At 39.9% G+C, this 14,840-nt stretch overlaps 2 protein-coding genes across 4 annotated transcripts in view; both read right to left on the minus strand.

Moving 5' to 3' along the window:
• The window catches only part of NEK9 (NIMA related kinase 9), a 34,038-nt gene extending 33,248 nt beyond the window's left edge, over positions 1–790 (minus strand). Inside the window, exon 1 of one of the 3 annotated variants that reach the window (XM_081048561.1) lies at positions 432–790. In XM_081048561.1, coding sequence (XP_080904687.1) covers positions 432–650 — 219 coding nt within the window. In that variant the 5' untranslated portion in view covers positions 651–790. The remainder of the gene's footprint in view (positions 1–431) is intronic. The other 2 variants (XM_081048560.1, XM_081048563.1) reach the window with 2 other exon arrangements.
• Positions 791–4,875: 4,085 nt separating this feature from the next.
• TMED10 (transmembrane p24 trafficking protein 10) overlaps positions 4,876–14,840 on the minus strand; it is a 39,259-nt gene continuing 29,294 nt past the window's right edge. Inside the window, exons 5-6 of the mRNA XM_081048565.1 lie at positions 8,389–8,515; positions 4,876–7,973 (exon numbers count right to left, since the gene is read on the minus strand). Coding sequence (XP_080904691.1) covers positions 7,852–7,973; positions 8,389–8,515 — 249 coding nt within the window. The 3' untranslated portion in view covers positions 4,876–7,851. The remainder of the gene's footprint in view (positions 7,974–8,388; positions 8,516–14,840) is intronic.

Here is a 14,840-nt window from a genome sequence, read left to right on the forward strand (position 1 = left end):
TCCCCACCATGACCTTGGAGAGCTAGAGAGGAGATAATTTTGGCAACACTTCAACGTGGACCACTTTATCAAACAGTTATAACACCTATACACAAAGGCGTTTGCAAAGCACCTTTGTTTGAGTCTCAAAATAACCTTTAAGAAGAAAGATTGTTTTAAGGTAGTTACTACGAATCCCATTTTATAGATGGGGAGACTAAGGCTAAGGGAAGGTTCAATGCCTTGCTCAGTTCCCCGGGTGAAACAAAAGCGACCAGTAAGTATCACCAGTGATGTAACGAATCCCTAGTGCGGGTGACCTGGCAGCGCGGCGGAGCGGCCCCCGAGACAGACACCCTGCGGGCACCCAAGCGCTACGGGAGGACCAGTCGCGAGACGCGGGGAAAGCGGGGCTGCGGAGGGGCTGGGGCGGCCGGAACCGGGGCCGCTACCTCCGTGCGGCGGTACAGCGTGGCCTCCCCGAAGGCGCCGCGGCCCAGGACGCGGATGGGGATGTAGTGCAGCTCCTCCTGCTCCGGCGCGCCGCCGCCGGCTCGCGGCCCCGGACTGGCGCTGGGCCCCGCGCCCGAGTCCCCGCCACTCCCGGACTCGCTCCCGAAGTCCGAGTTGATGGAATCGCAGTGTCGCTCGTACTCGCCCAGCACCGACATGGCGGCGGCCGCAGGACCGGCCTGCGTGTGCCCGGCGGCTCTTGCAGTGCTGTGCTTCTCTCGCTTCAGACGCGTTGCTTCCCCGTCAGCCCCGCACCCCGGCGAGGTTCCATGGTGGCTCCTTCCCCCTGACCCGGAAGCGGTTCTGGGTACTTCCGGCCCAGCAGGGTTTTCTCCGCCTCCACTGGCTCGCTTGCCTTGTCTCGGCGCCACGGCTTTCTCCGCTTTCCATCCGCGTGGAAAGTGAGGCCTCCGCGAGGGTTGGCGGGTGCGTGGTAGCGACCACGTGGAACCGAAGGGCTGTGGCAGGAGCAAGGAGGTCACCGAGGGTCTGTAAGACCGCTTCCCGGATCCCTGGCCTGGTCCCCAGACAGCTTCCAGGTCCAGACTTCGTCCTGTCGCTTCTTGGCGACAGGTCTTGGCGTCAGGTCTACCTGAAGGGCAGTGACTGGGCGAGCAGTCCCTTCCAGTGTTGCACGGCGCTCTTTGTTTAGAGTTATCGTAGTAAGCGGAAATATTTGCCTCCCGCCGTCTCGCCAGGGGGCCGTTATTTGTCCCAGAACTACCCTCGGTCCCTTCCTCCTACACACAGCTCCAAAAATACTTTGTCAACTCTCCCGAAACTCTCTCTTCTCTTTTCCCAGACTGAACATCATTCTTCAGCGCGTCTGTCCAAACCTGTAACCTGAGCGCCGGGTACCCCCGTATTGCGGGTGGGGAATCCGCGGGAAGACGCGCCCTGCCCGCAGGTAACTACAGGTATTGCCGTCCAGTCGGAAAACGGGTTCCGTTACTTGTGACTTTAGGCAACTTCACATCCCCCAGCTTGTGCTTTACTCTGTAAAATGGTGGGAATCTGATCAGCGATGACAGCAAACATGTATAGTGTGTGGTCCTAGCCCAACGCTAATGTTTTCTTTCCGTGTGTCACCCCACTTAATCCTACTGTTCCCGTTCTACAGAAGGAGCTGAAATGGGAGAGTTAAGTAACCTGCCCAGTGTCACACAGCTGGTGCGGGGAGCTGGGAGTCCCACCCAGCAGTCGGTTCCACGTCTCTTTCCTAGAGCAGGATGTGCTGGGGCGGAGAGAAGACCCTGTCGCCGAGGCCAAGATACATGGCAGGTACCGGGAAGAGGAGACAGGTCCTCAAATACAGTTTCACAGTTTGGCTGTTCCTGTGGGCGATGGAAAATGATGGGAGATTTTTACGCAGGGGAGGATATGATTAGTGTGCTGTCCCGATTTGCTGGGGAAGCCCCAGTTCACCCTTTTTTCCTCCCCAGCATAATTAATAGAGCCTTCTTTTCCTCAAGTGCCCAGCTCAGAAAATAAACAATATGATCACCTTACATATGAACAAAGTTATATTTTCCAAAGAACTCTGACGACAATGTGGAGAACAAAGACTGGAGGCAGGGAGACCAGTTAAGAGGCAATTTATATGCCAGAAAAAGAACAGGCACTGAGGTACTATCAGTGTTAGTGGAGAGAAGATCCAGACTTAAGAAATCCATCTAAGGAACATTTAAACTTTATGATCAGTTGGGATATGGTTGGTGTGGAACATGTGTAAGAGTCTAGGAGACACTTGCAGGGTTTTAACTAGGTGGATAGTGATAGCAAATAGGAGGGAGAATTGATAGAATGGGGTGAGGGGGGTGAGGACTAAGGAGTTCACATTCCTTTGACTTCACAGTTCATCAATGTTCCTTTTAAAGTATGACGTCACACACTGTGCCTAACATTCCACATCAGGTCTGAATAGGAGAGTACAAGGAAAACTTGTATCTTCTTTGACCTAGATCCAATATTTCTATTTTATTAGTGCACCAGCCTTTATACTGATGGTCTTCTTAGACTGTTCCCTGTACTTAACTGTTTTCACATTCAATCCAAAGTAATACAGCCCTCCCACTAGATCACATCACGCATTATTTTCTTCACAATGCTAATCTGTAAAATTTGGATGTCTTGTTTATTATGTTTACTTTTTAAATTATCTCCATTCATTAGAATATAAGCTCCAAGAGAGAATTTTGTGCCCTTGGAAACAGTTCTGTATCACCAGTGCCTTGAAAAGTGCTTGATATGATAGGTTTTAAAATGATTTGTTGGGGCCGGCCCGGTGGCTCAGGCGGTTAGAGCACCATGCTCCTAACGCCAAAGGCTGCCAGTTCGATTCCCACATGTGCCAGTGGGCTCTCAACCACAAGGTTGCTGGTTCAATTCCTCAAATCCCGCAAGGGATGACGGGCTGTGGCTCCTGCAACTAGCAACGGCAACTGGACCTGGAGCTGAGCTGCGCCCTCCACAACTAAGATTGAAAGGACAACAACTTGACTTGAAAAAGTACACACTGTTTCCCAATAAAGTCCTGTTCCCCTTCCCCCCAAAAAAAAAGAATAATTGTGCATAAGTTACAGGGTTATTATAAGAAAGTACAAGTATTATTAGGAGGGGCATCTTTCCCAGCCAAACTTGCTGGGTTAGGAAGGCTTCCTGGAGGAATATCTAAAATATTGTCAGTAATGGCTAAATAAAGTAGGGAGATCATTCCAGATGGAGGCCATTCCATCTCCCTCCTCCTATTAATTAGATGGCCTTTTGAGGATAAGTATTGCTTATTTATTCGGGTCTACTCCAGAGTTTAGCTCAGCATATTAAACAGGATATTCCATAAATGCTTTCTTGAGTTAAAAAGAATGGAAAAAGCTGTTACTTAAAATCAGAAATGTTGACTTTCAGAGAAACTGAATAATCAGCCAAAGCTTAAAAATTCATTTTCTGGCATCTTTGCAATAAGGAACTACATAGTTTTCTGTAACTTAGCCTGGTACCGCCAATTGTTCTAGTAGTATAGTATGCATAGATAGTTCAACAAACAGCCCTTTTCATCTTAGAGAAGACAGAACAGAAATACTCATGCTCAGTTCTTTATACTGGATGTAAATGAAACTAAATATCTGACCTTTGAATAGTCTTAGTAAGTCCAGAAATACTAAAGGTATAACTGATTTTTTAAACTGCCTCTCATCAAAAAAGTTATTTCCATGTTATATTTTAACAATAGTTAAGATGCTACAAAACAGAAGTTTCCACTTGTGAATGGCAGATCCCCTGGGGCCATAAAGTTACTATAAAGACAAAAGAATCTACCCAAGTCTATACCCTTCACTGTCCGATATGGCATGCTGCCACTAGCTATATGTAGCTCTTGAACACCTGAGTTAAGTCTAGTCAATGCAGATGTGCTGTAGCTATAAAATGCTTTTCAAAGACTTTCTATGAAAAAATAGAATAAAACATCTCAATCATTTTTATATTGACTACGTGGTGAAATGCTATTTTGGATATATTAGACAAAATATATTATTAGAATTAGTTTTACTTTAATGTGGTACTACAAATGTAAAATTATACAGGGTGGTTCATGTTATGTGGGTGGGACACCACTGCTGCAGACTGAACAAATAATAATTGGCAAAACATGTACTACCGTTTAACAAATATATGATACTGTTGAGATTATTAAATTTAAAGTTTGCTTTGTCAAGTTGCTGAATTTAGTCATTATTTATGTTCTCTAAAAGTAAAATATCAGTGAGAAATAAGACATTTTTGATGTTAAAATATTTATACTCAAATGTTGGGAACCACTACTTTGTATAGATTCACTGACAAATTACCTGCTTTTTTGGGAAATGCAGGTGGAGGGTGAATAAGAGGCGAGCCAGTGAATGTGCAAAGCACTTCCGGTCGACTCTTGGAAAGAAGCTTTATGAAAAATGTCCAACTGCAAGTAAAAGGAAAGGAGAAAATGGCCTTTACTTGCTGGAGTAGGGTTTTGCATAAATGTGAGGGGTCAATAAAGCAAGTCGTGAGGGTTTCTAAATTGGGAGGGGTATTTTAAAAATGGAGGGCAAAGGAGAAGACTTTCTGTAGGAATAATTCCAATACCAGTTTCCAAGAGAGAAGCTAAAGAATAATGCCTGGCTTACAGAGCCCTATTTGGTCTTTATGAAGATGTATAATTATTATTTTCATATACATATATAACATATAAAATATAAACTATTACTAACTCACAAAAACTTTATCTGGAGTAAATTATGGACAATATTTTTTCTCTACTTAATCACGTATAATTTGCCATACTTTAAAACTGAGGAATATGGAGGAATCACTGCCAATCCAGACAAAGAGTAACAGAAAAATACACCTAAAAATGGTTTCTGCTAGCCTTTATTTGAGAAAATTTACACAAAAGTCCCCATCCAACTCTTACCAGTGAATCTGTATAAATGCCACATGCCTCTTTCCATTAAACAAACAGAAAAATTGCTTATGACAGCGTTTATGACAATGGTATAACAAATATTACTTAAACTGCATCATTCTCACCTGTATTACACAGACCATGTTGAATAATAGGCTCAAAAACAGAGGAAACGAGGTAACATCCTCATTTTTAAAACGGATTTGCCCTTGCACTAGCCTTTTATCGAAGGCAAGTAATTTTACTTTTAGATAAAATCATGGTGTAATACTAATGAACTTTAAACCAAAAGCACAGAAGTCCAAGTTGGTAGTTTTGGCATGAGTAAAAGGAAAGGACATGAAAGAATTTCACTTTCAGTCACATTTGGGAACAAAAATATCAGCAAAATAAAATATTCCCCTCTTTTATCTTCTTTTGACATTTTGTCAGAACAGAGTAATATAATCTACTGAGTAGCTTTCATTGCTTTGAAAGAGGGGAAAGGCACCAGTCAGAATTATGAAACAGTATCTTCTTAGGTTAATAGTACAGAATTTCACCTTTAAACGTCTAAGGTTGGATCTTAATCCACAAAGTTGGTCATTTTCTTCCCTACTTGGATGTACCCTTTGTCGTTGAGTATTTGTAATACCACAGAGAGACTTTCACAACATCTGCTGCTCTTTTGCAAGGATTCAGCTGCCAGGTTCTCAGAAGCAGTACCAATCAATTCTTACCAGCAGATGGCAATGTTGCCCAAATTAATGAAAGAACCACTTTCAATGCCACACCAGAAATTCATACAGGGAGTCAAAGGGAGAAGAAAAAGGGCTTTTGGGTTCACAGTAGCTGGAACATTAATAGAACAGCCTGAGATTCTAACAACATAACTCACTTCCTCTTCCACCTTTGTACTTCTATCCAGGTCATCACAGCAATGTTCTCTGTTAATTCCAGGATGCTGCTTCTTAACCACAAGCTGCATGGCCCTAAGTCCTGTAATTGCCACTGCGATTAGACAAACCCTGTAACAGTCAGCAGGGTTAAAAAAGAGATTACAGAAAGGACAAACTCCCACCTCCTTTCCTGAGAGAAGTGGGGAAATTTTCATAATATTTTTCATAATTGTTTACAAACATGGTCATTTGTATCCACGCTCTTATTTACATTAGTATTGGCCTTTAGGCACCTCATATTCTCACAGTGATTCTTGGCTTTGCTTTCACAACATGTATTCTCAAGTATTTATTCATGATCCCAGATGCGTTATTTTTTTTATACCTCGTATGTCTTAGGGGGACACATAAGAATAGGAATTAAGTCAGTGACTGGCCATGTAAGAAGACTTGGTAAATTTTACTACTTTTTTCCTTGGTAGAAGTTACGTTAAAAATTCAAGCAACCACGTATCTGACAAATGACTTGTATCTAGGATAAATAAAGAACTCTCAAAACTCATTAGTAAAAAGAATAATCTAATTAGAAAATGGGCAAAGGACATTAACAGATATTTCACTGAGGAAGATACATAGATGGCAAATAAGCCCATGAAAAGATGTTCAACATTAGCCATTAGGAAAATGCAAATTAAAACCATAATGAGGTATCGTTACATACATCGATCTGAATGACTAAAATAAAAAATAATAACAACAGCAAATACAGGTGAGGATGTGGAAAAACCGGATTGGTCATCCATTGCTGGTAGAAACATAAATGGCACACTCACTCTGGAAAAAGAGTAGAGCGGTTCTTACAAAAATAAACATGCTCTTACCATATAACCCAGCAATTGCCCTCTTGGGCATTTACCCAGAGAAATGAAAATTTATCTTCACATAAAAACCTGTACATGTGTATGTTTACAGCAGCTTTATTAATAAAGGCCAAAGACTAAAAACAACTCCAATGTTCTTCAATGGGTGAATAGTTAAACTGTGGTACATCCATACCATGAAATACTACTGAGCAGTAAAAAGGAACAGACTATTGATACGTGCAACAACTTGGATGGATTTCAAGAGAATTACGCTAAGTGAAAAAAGTCAATCTCAAAAGGTTACATACTGTATGATTCTTTTTATGTAACATTCTTGAAATGACAAAATTAGAGAAATGGAGAACAGATTAGTAGTTGCCAGAGGTTGGGGCTCAGAGGGAAGGAAGGGAAGTGGCTGTGGCTATAAAAGGGTAGACGAGGGATACCTGTGATGGAACTGTTCTGCATCTTGGGGTGGTGGTCACACAAATCTACACATGTAATTAAGTTGCACAAAACTAAATACACGAAAATAGTTCAAGCAGTTGAGCACAAATATTTTAATTCTCTAAAAGGAAATTTTCTTTAAGAGTTATCTACAGTTCAAAGCTCATTTCTATGAGGTGTCAAATCCATCACCCTTTTAAGAGACATAAAATTTGAAAAGATAAAATTATGAAATGATATCACCAGAAGCTACCTAAACACTTCAGCTAAGGGTTAAGATAAAGTTAAGGGTGTTTTCAGACAGAAATCCAAAGAGGACAATCAGAATGAAACAAGTTCCACATGGTCATACAAATCTTGGTAAAAGAACAAAAGTGGAAGCCCAAGCTGGTGAGCAAGTGCGAGAGGAAAAGAAAACCATGGTTCGAAGAGATCACACGAGGAAACCCAACTGGCTTTGGCATTATCTAGGTAACCCCCATTTTTTGTCATAGGTGACCCTAATAATAGTCCTATTGTTGCAAAACCAGTCCAAATCCTATCAAGTTAAAAAGAAGTCCCTCACTGACTTGCTGGGTGTGGGCGGTGACCCATGTCCTCCCACACCAAGAGAGATCAGTTCTGGAAAGAAAGTTCCAGCGTGCCTTGATGGTTCTGTTGGTAGGATGCCTTCCGCTGGCACGTCCCAGTGATGTTCTGCTGGCTGAGATACTAGGTGGGAGGAGAGTGGGCCTGGTTACTCAATTAATTTCTTGGCCTTGAAGAAGCGACGCAGGTAGAAGACCTGCCAAGTGGCTAGTCCAATGAGGCAGAACATTGAAAAGATGCTGAAATACAGGACCCGAGTATTTGTAGACTCTAAAAAAACAAAAGCGTTGTAAATGTAATGAAGTGAGGCTCGCAGGCTAAACAATGGCCATGGGGAAAAGGCAGTTAACTTCACGCTGTCCCTGAGCCTAACAAGAAGATTTCAGATAGCTTTTTCTTAAATCTTCATTATTCTACACGTAAATGTTAAAAATTACAGAGATTAGTACTATCAATTTGATACATGATAAGCTAACTAAGAATATGGTCAACTGCATATCACAGAAGAAATTTCTATTCCCTTGAAAATCTAGCAAGGCTCATTTACCTGTAGCAGCAATGCGAAAGTAAGCAATTATTTTTCCATACATCCCACCTTTGGCAAAACTGAGACATGGTCCCCCCAGGATTTAAAGTTTGGGGATCTGATTCACTGATTGAGAAATGAAAGCTGCCTTCCCCTCACCGTTGGTATCACGCATCTCTTCCTCTCGCTTCTTCATGTAAGCAAAATCATTCACAATAGATTCGGAAAGGTCTTCTAGGCGCCGTAGCTCCACCTCTAAAGGTTTGAGCTTCTCAACTTTTGCAATCTGGAAAAGAAAGAAATTATGAACCCACTCCCTGAAGAAATTGCTTTGGTTAAGAACACAAGACAACAGAGGAATCTTCTAAAAAGTTTCACCAAACGTAAAATCTCTTTTGTCATCATGCTAACATATGGTATTTTAAAGTTTGGGCTTCTTCCCTTCCCTACAAGTGTTTACAGGTTTCCATCTCAGACCCTTTTTACACTTCAATTTTGATTAAAATCTCCTTAGAAGTACTACAATATGGTAGGCTGTAAAGTAAGACATATTATTTTCCCAAGATTTCTGACTTTAATAAAGCACTTCACCCTTCTACTCATGTCTAAGAAATACACATTATCAGCATAGTAAGTATGGAGTCATAATACTAGTCAACTGTGGTTTTAGAAGAAAAACAGCCAAATTCCCAAAAGGGCATGTACAGGAATAAGAGAATAGATATAACTATAGCATTAAGATAGTAACTCAAATTATAAAATTGGAAAATTCTGGTTTGCTCATTTAAATCCCACAATAGCTTTAGGTTTACAGCTCCACAAGCCAGATGAATCCTAGGTCTGCTAAAAAAAATTGCATTGCATTTTTTATTTTTAGAATGACACTGCCATTCTAAAAACAAAAATCTCCAGGGACTTCCCAGTATGCTAAGGAATGAAGGATGTGAGAAAGAAATGAACTGTCTTCCTTTCTCAATCTAGACATCTGTGAAACCCCCCAAGATATGACAAGAGCAAGGATTTCAGTATTCTAATTGTTTTTCTGATCAATCTTAGATTATCATATGCTTTAAAATGGGGATATACCACCAAAGCTTTCCAGATCTTAAAACTCATACAACCGTTGCTCTTAAATTTTTCCATATAGAGATTTCTTCAAAAATTCTTTTTCTACATCTCCTTCTTTACCCCCTGTTTACTATACGCTATCTATAGAACTCTCCACTTTTTTCCCCCTCTCTTGTCCAATTCACCTTCCTGTTCTTTTTCTGTTAAATGTTAACAGCAACTAACATGGAACGAATGGGAAGAGTTTAAGGGTATTCTTATGTTCTTTGCCTAGCTGTATTCCTCACTAAACATGTGAAGAACAGGACAAAAGTTATTTAAAATAAAGAATGCTGGAAACTGCTGTTAAGATAGGGATATAAAAATTGAGTTGATATTTAAGGTACATAAAATGTGGTGATAGATTTGCAATGATCCACCAAAGATATCTTTTACTGGATGTACATTTTCTTACACTGTAAAATGTTGGCTCGAGTTAATGGTACAATTGACAGCTGCAGAACAGAATAAAACTAACTGGGTATAACATTTAACCAGTGATTAATTAATGCATCGAGCTAATTCTCCTGGTTAAATACCCAAATGCCAGGTTTTGTCATTAACCTAACAAATGTATCATGTATTTCACACAGAGCCACAGGGCAAAGGAATTCCCCAGGAAAAAGATACAGAAGATATACAAGAGATCTAGAAGCTGAACCTTAGTCTGTTTAATGTTTTCCCTCCTCATCTATACTTCCCCCTCCAAAGCTTCCTGAATGAGGTAGTATAAAAACAACGCTATGATACTTCTTTAGAGATGAATGATTTAAGGTTCCCTAAATAGAAACTTACAAAAAGAACTGGAAGTGAAACTAAGGTTGTGCCTCTGCCAGATGAAAAAAATATTTTTAAAAATTATTTTGAAGATTACTTCTTACCCCCTCCCCCATTTTTCCTTCTTTTTTTAGTTAGATGGCAATAGCCCAAAGGCCTAAAACCCAAAACAGATGATGGAATAAAAATAAATTTGGTACTGAGGAGGCATTTGTAGATTAGAGCCTGAAGTACCTGTTCCCAAGGCTTTTCCTTTTTTGTGTTTCACTTCCTTTTTAGTTGTATAAGCAACACATAAATATGTTCTCCTGCCAAAGAATTTAAACTATTCAGAAGCAAAGGGAACAAAAACAAAAAGCCCACATTCACAACTCAATTCCCACATCCCTACATTCCTTCTCAGAGGTAACCATGATTATGAACTTGGTGTATATCTTTCCAGACCTTGTTAGAAAATACACACTATGCTTTCGTATGTATATAAATATACATAGAAAAATATAATCAAAAACTATTTCTAAATGGGAGACCATAACGTGTATACTGTTCTATGGCTTGCTTTTTGTTTCATTTAATAAACTCGTTCCCAAAACTTCAGTGATTACAGATTCAACTCACTCTTAACTGCTGTCCAGTATCCATACTACATACTGTCCAGTTGTCATTTAATTCCCCAACCCCTTTCCTAGTATAGGTCCTACTGTATACTCTATTCATAACCAAGCAGCCCAATTTCTATTGTCCAAGTCAACTGTATTACCTCAATAAAATATCCCTATTCAATCCTGTCCTTAATTCAGTAAATTATTTTCATACTTCTGAGTGGGATGAAGGTCTCTTTTCCTAAAAAAAAAAAAAAAAAAAAAAAAAAAAATCTCTGCCTAATAACTATCTTTATTCTTAATATTAATTTAAGATCTAGGAAACTTAAAAGAATAGCCAAGAGACTAAAACAATATTGAAAACCAACTTGCTACTTCAACCATCTAACACATGAATACTCAATGGCAAAAAAATAATAATGGATATATTTCTACATTTAATCTAAATCTAGAAATCAAAACAAATGTAGAAAGGGTATTTAATGTTTTTGTTTTTAACATTTAAGACCCTAACAACAAGGCTTTTTTGAGTGCTTACTATATGCAAGAAACCAAGATAAATTATGATTTCTGCTCCTAAAAGTTCAAAGGCTCATGGAGAGGCTCACATAAAAAGTTGTAACCATAATATAAGGCATTATGTATTAACTTCTATAACAAAGGCACACATTAAAAGTGAAATGGAAAGAAAGTAGCATGAGATTAATTATAACTGAAAGGATAAAGGAAAGCTTAACGGGAAGTGGGTAAATTGGGTCTTCACAAATTGTGTAGGATTTTGAAGATGAGAGAGAAAGATATTCAAGGCTTAGAGGAACCTGCAAATCAAAACGTGGAGGGAGCACAGTGCAGGCCATGTTGGGGACACCAAGCGTAGTCTAGTCCTAAGTAGTCTGACGTGCATAGGTGCATGTGCATGCACGCACTCAGGTGTCAACACACACATGTGCTTTGGGGGGGGAGGGGGATAGTAGCAAATACAGGGCTCAAAAGTTAGGTTGGAGCTAAACTGAGCAAGAGGATGAGGAAGGTAGTACAATGAGTCAGACCTACTGGTACATACCCAGAATGTGGTATTTTATATCTTGTAATCTCCTTAATCCTCAAACCCCATATAAGGTGAATATTATTATTTTTCAATTTTTCAGATGAAAAATTAAGGATAAAAAAATTAAGGCCAAGAGTGTTAAATTACTTTCCCAAGGTCTCAGAGCTTGGTGGAGCTGGGACTGGAATCCAAGTCTGAGTTTACATTTTATTCTGTAGGAACTAAAAATTTGATGAAGAAAACCAGATGAAGAAAAGCTACACTAATTTTTTTTTTATTAAAGGTGACGTGAATGAACTATATTAAGCAACAAGGATCTGGGTAAGTTGTCTAGTTTATTAGTCAAACTTCCTAGGTTTTGTACTGTTGTTCTAATTTTTACAGACTAAGAGAATGAAATTTTAAATTATCATAAGTATTCTCAGGAAAACCCTCTTTGCTTGCCTGGGACTAAGCATTCAATGAGTATCATCAAGATTTTTTTATCATAGCCAGTATTTTTTTTTATCATAGGTAACAAGAAAACCTCTATCGAAATCCCCACTGACTGTTGTACTCTTCTAAATATCTGATTTAATGTTCCACATGTCCGTACGAATGTAAATTTCTACATGTTTCATGAAGGCAGGCTTATTCATTGAGTCTACTTCTCTCTTCCATAGCTGGAAGGATATGTGAGTTGCCCACAGCCTGACAAAACCAAAGCCTATTTGACATAAGTTCTCCACTAGGGGGCAGCATTACCCTTGTAGGCCGCCTTTAGCTGTTAAATTAATCAAAGAATATTAGATCTACAAGGGACTTCATTTTATAAATGAGGAAACTGAAGATTCCACAAAGCTACTCAGTCCTTTGGGTGGAAGACCAAGACTAGCAGAACCACGGTCTCTTAACTCCCTACCCTGAGTCACGAAAGCATTTTTTCAGCATCAGTACTGCCAAGCTCTGCTGTAACATTCAAGCAAAACCAAACCCCTGACTTCGAAAAGCACACACTTAGTGTCTCCAGACCCTACTATCTTTCAACCTTAACCATGAAGCTTCCTTTAACCACTCCTGTCCGCACTGATTCCCTCTTACCTAAAGCACTGGAGCACTTAGGCTGAGCCACACAATTAACACTCAATCACATATTGTCATATTCACGTTGTTTTGATTTTTATCCTTTTCTGCCACATTAGTTTTGGCCCATGAACTCAAGGAAATTAAAACGATGTATATACTCTGTATAGTTCCACAAACCTAACACATGGCAAACACAACTGACTTGTTCAGTCCCATCTATGCATTCTTCAAAGGAGCCAACTTTCTTGTAGCAGATAATAAGTGCTGCTGGTCCCCCTGAAGCAAGCGCTTCCTGCATGCTAAGAGCACTCTGCATCTACTCAGCGTTTCACTCAGCATTCATTTTCAGGAGGCCCACTGCCTAGGAGAAAGTTCTCTCAACCATGATATCTATCACTCTCATCAGTAGTGGCAGGTACTGTTGGGAAAAGCTAAAAGTTATAAAGCTTTTCCTTGCCTATGTACAACACCTCCAAAATAACTATAATTACTCTTCTTAAATCATATTCAAATCTTCCCCTCCTCTAACGATGATTTGAATCTAAAGAGTTCAGAGGAATAATGTAATTGTGCCAAGGAAAGGCGTTAACTCTAAAAAATACACGTCAAACCAGGTTTTAGAGAATCACTAGATTCTTTTCCTTGGTAGAGCATTGAGACTCAACTAAGAAGCTTCTGTGATAAGCCAAATTTAGTCAAATTACTTTGTTACCTACACCCCCCACCACAGCCCCTGGAAATGTGAGAAAACAGCAATAAATGTGGAGACCATCCAGTCTTCCACAATCAAGATAAAGAGGACAGAACTACCCCCAAGGACAAGTCTACTTGCACGTGGGGTATGTGAATCATAGTCCTCTTCACAGAAGAGGCACAGGTCACCTTTGGCATAGGTCACCAATGTGCCAGAATCAGTCCAGATAATATTGCCAATCTTAGGGCTAAATGAAATTTTGTAAGATCCTATTTACTCTGTCATAGCCAGGTGGCAGTTTGCAGAAAGGGCCGAAGAAGAGAGCTAAAATCTACTGAACTGACCAACTATGTGTCAGATGCCTTACCCATATACTCTCATTTAACTTCGGTCAAGGAAAGGATTTTGGATCTACCGTGTTTCCCTGAAAATAAGACCTAGCTGGACCATCAGCTCTAATGCGTCTTTTGGAGCAAAAATTAATATAAGACCTGGGCTCATTTTACTATAATACAAGACCGGGTTTATAATAAAATAAATATGATATAACATAATATAACATAACATATCATATAATACTGGGTCTTATATTAATTTTTGCTCCAGAAGAGGCATTAGAGCTAATGGTCCTGCTAGGTCTTATTTTCGGGGAAGCAGGGTAGTACATAGAACCAGAGTTCCTACTTCCTGGGGGAATTCAGAGAAACACCTTTTAGAAAGTCTTCAGCTATTGCTCCAATGAAGGCAACTGTGTTTTTCGTGTATCTGTTGATAGCCAATGACTAACTAAAAGAACCGCGAGGCAAAACAGGATTTTAGGCCAGGTGAAATGCTGACGTCCACAGCAAAGGGCATACAGGTGAAAGCCCAAGAGTCAGAGGATGTGTCCGATAGCTCCTTCTTTGTGGGACAGTAATTGCCTTCATTCCCACAATTGTACAACTAGACAGTAAGTCCCTGCAAACAGCTGCTCTAGTTCACAGACCACAAATTAAGAAGAAATGGCTCAACTGACTACAAAGATGACTCCCTTTGATGGGCAAAGGATAGTGATGAGAGGTCCTTAAAATACAACAGAGGGAATCAAAAGGCTTTATTTCTGAGGACATAAACATTCTTTCTTTTTTAAAGATTCAAACAAGACTATGCTTCTTTACAATTTGGCAACTGTCTTCCAAATAATATCATCTTACATTTGTATTATGTTTACATAGCAATTCCACATGTATTAACTAATAAAATCCTCCACAACAATTTAGTAGGTAGTGTGGTACTCTGCCCAGCTATTAAGATACGGATTACTATTGAATTTTACAGA

Source organism: Rhinolophus hipposideros, assembly GCF_964194185.1.
Source record: "Rhinolophus hipposideros genome assembly, chromosome: 5".
Classification (NCBI taxonomy): domain Eukaryota; kingdom Metazoa; phylum Chordata; class Mammalia; order Chiroptera; family Rhinolophidae; genus Rhinolophus; species Rhinolophus hipposideros.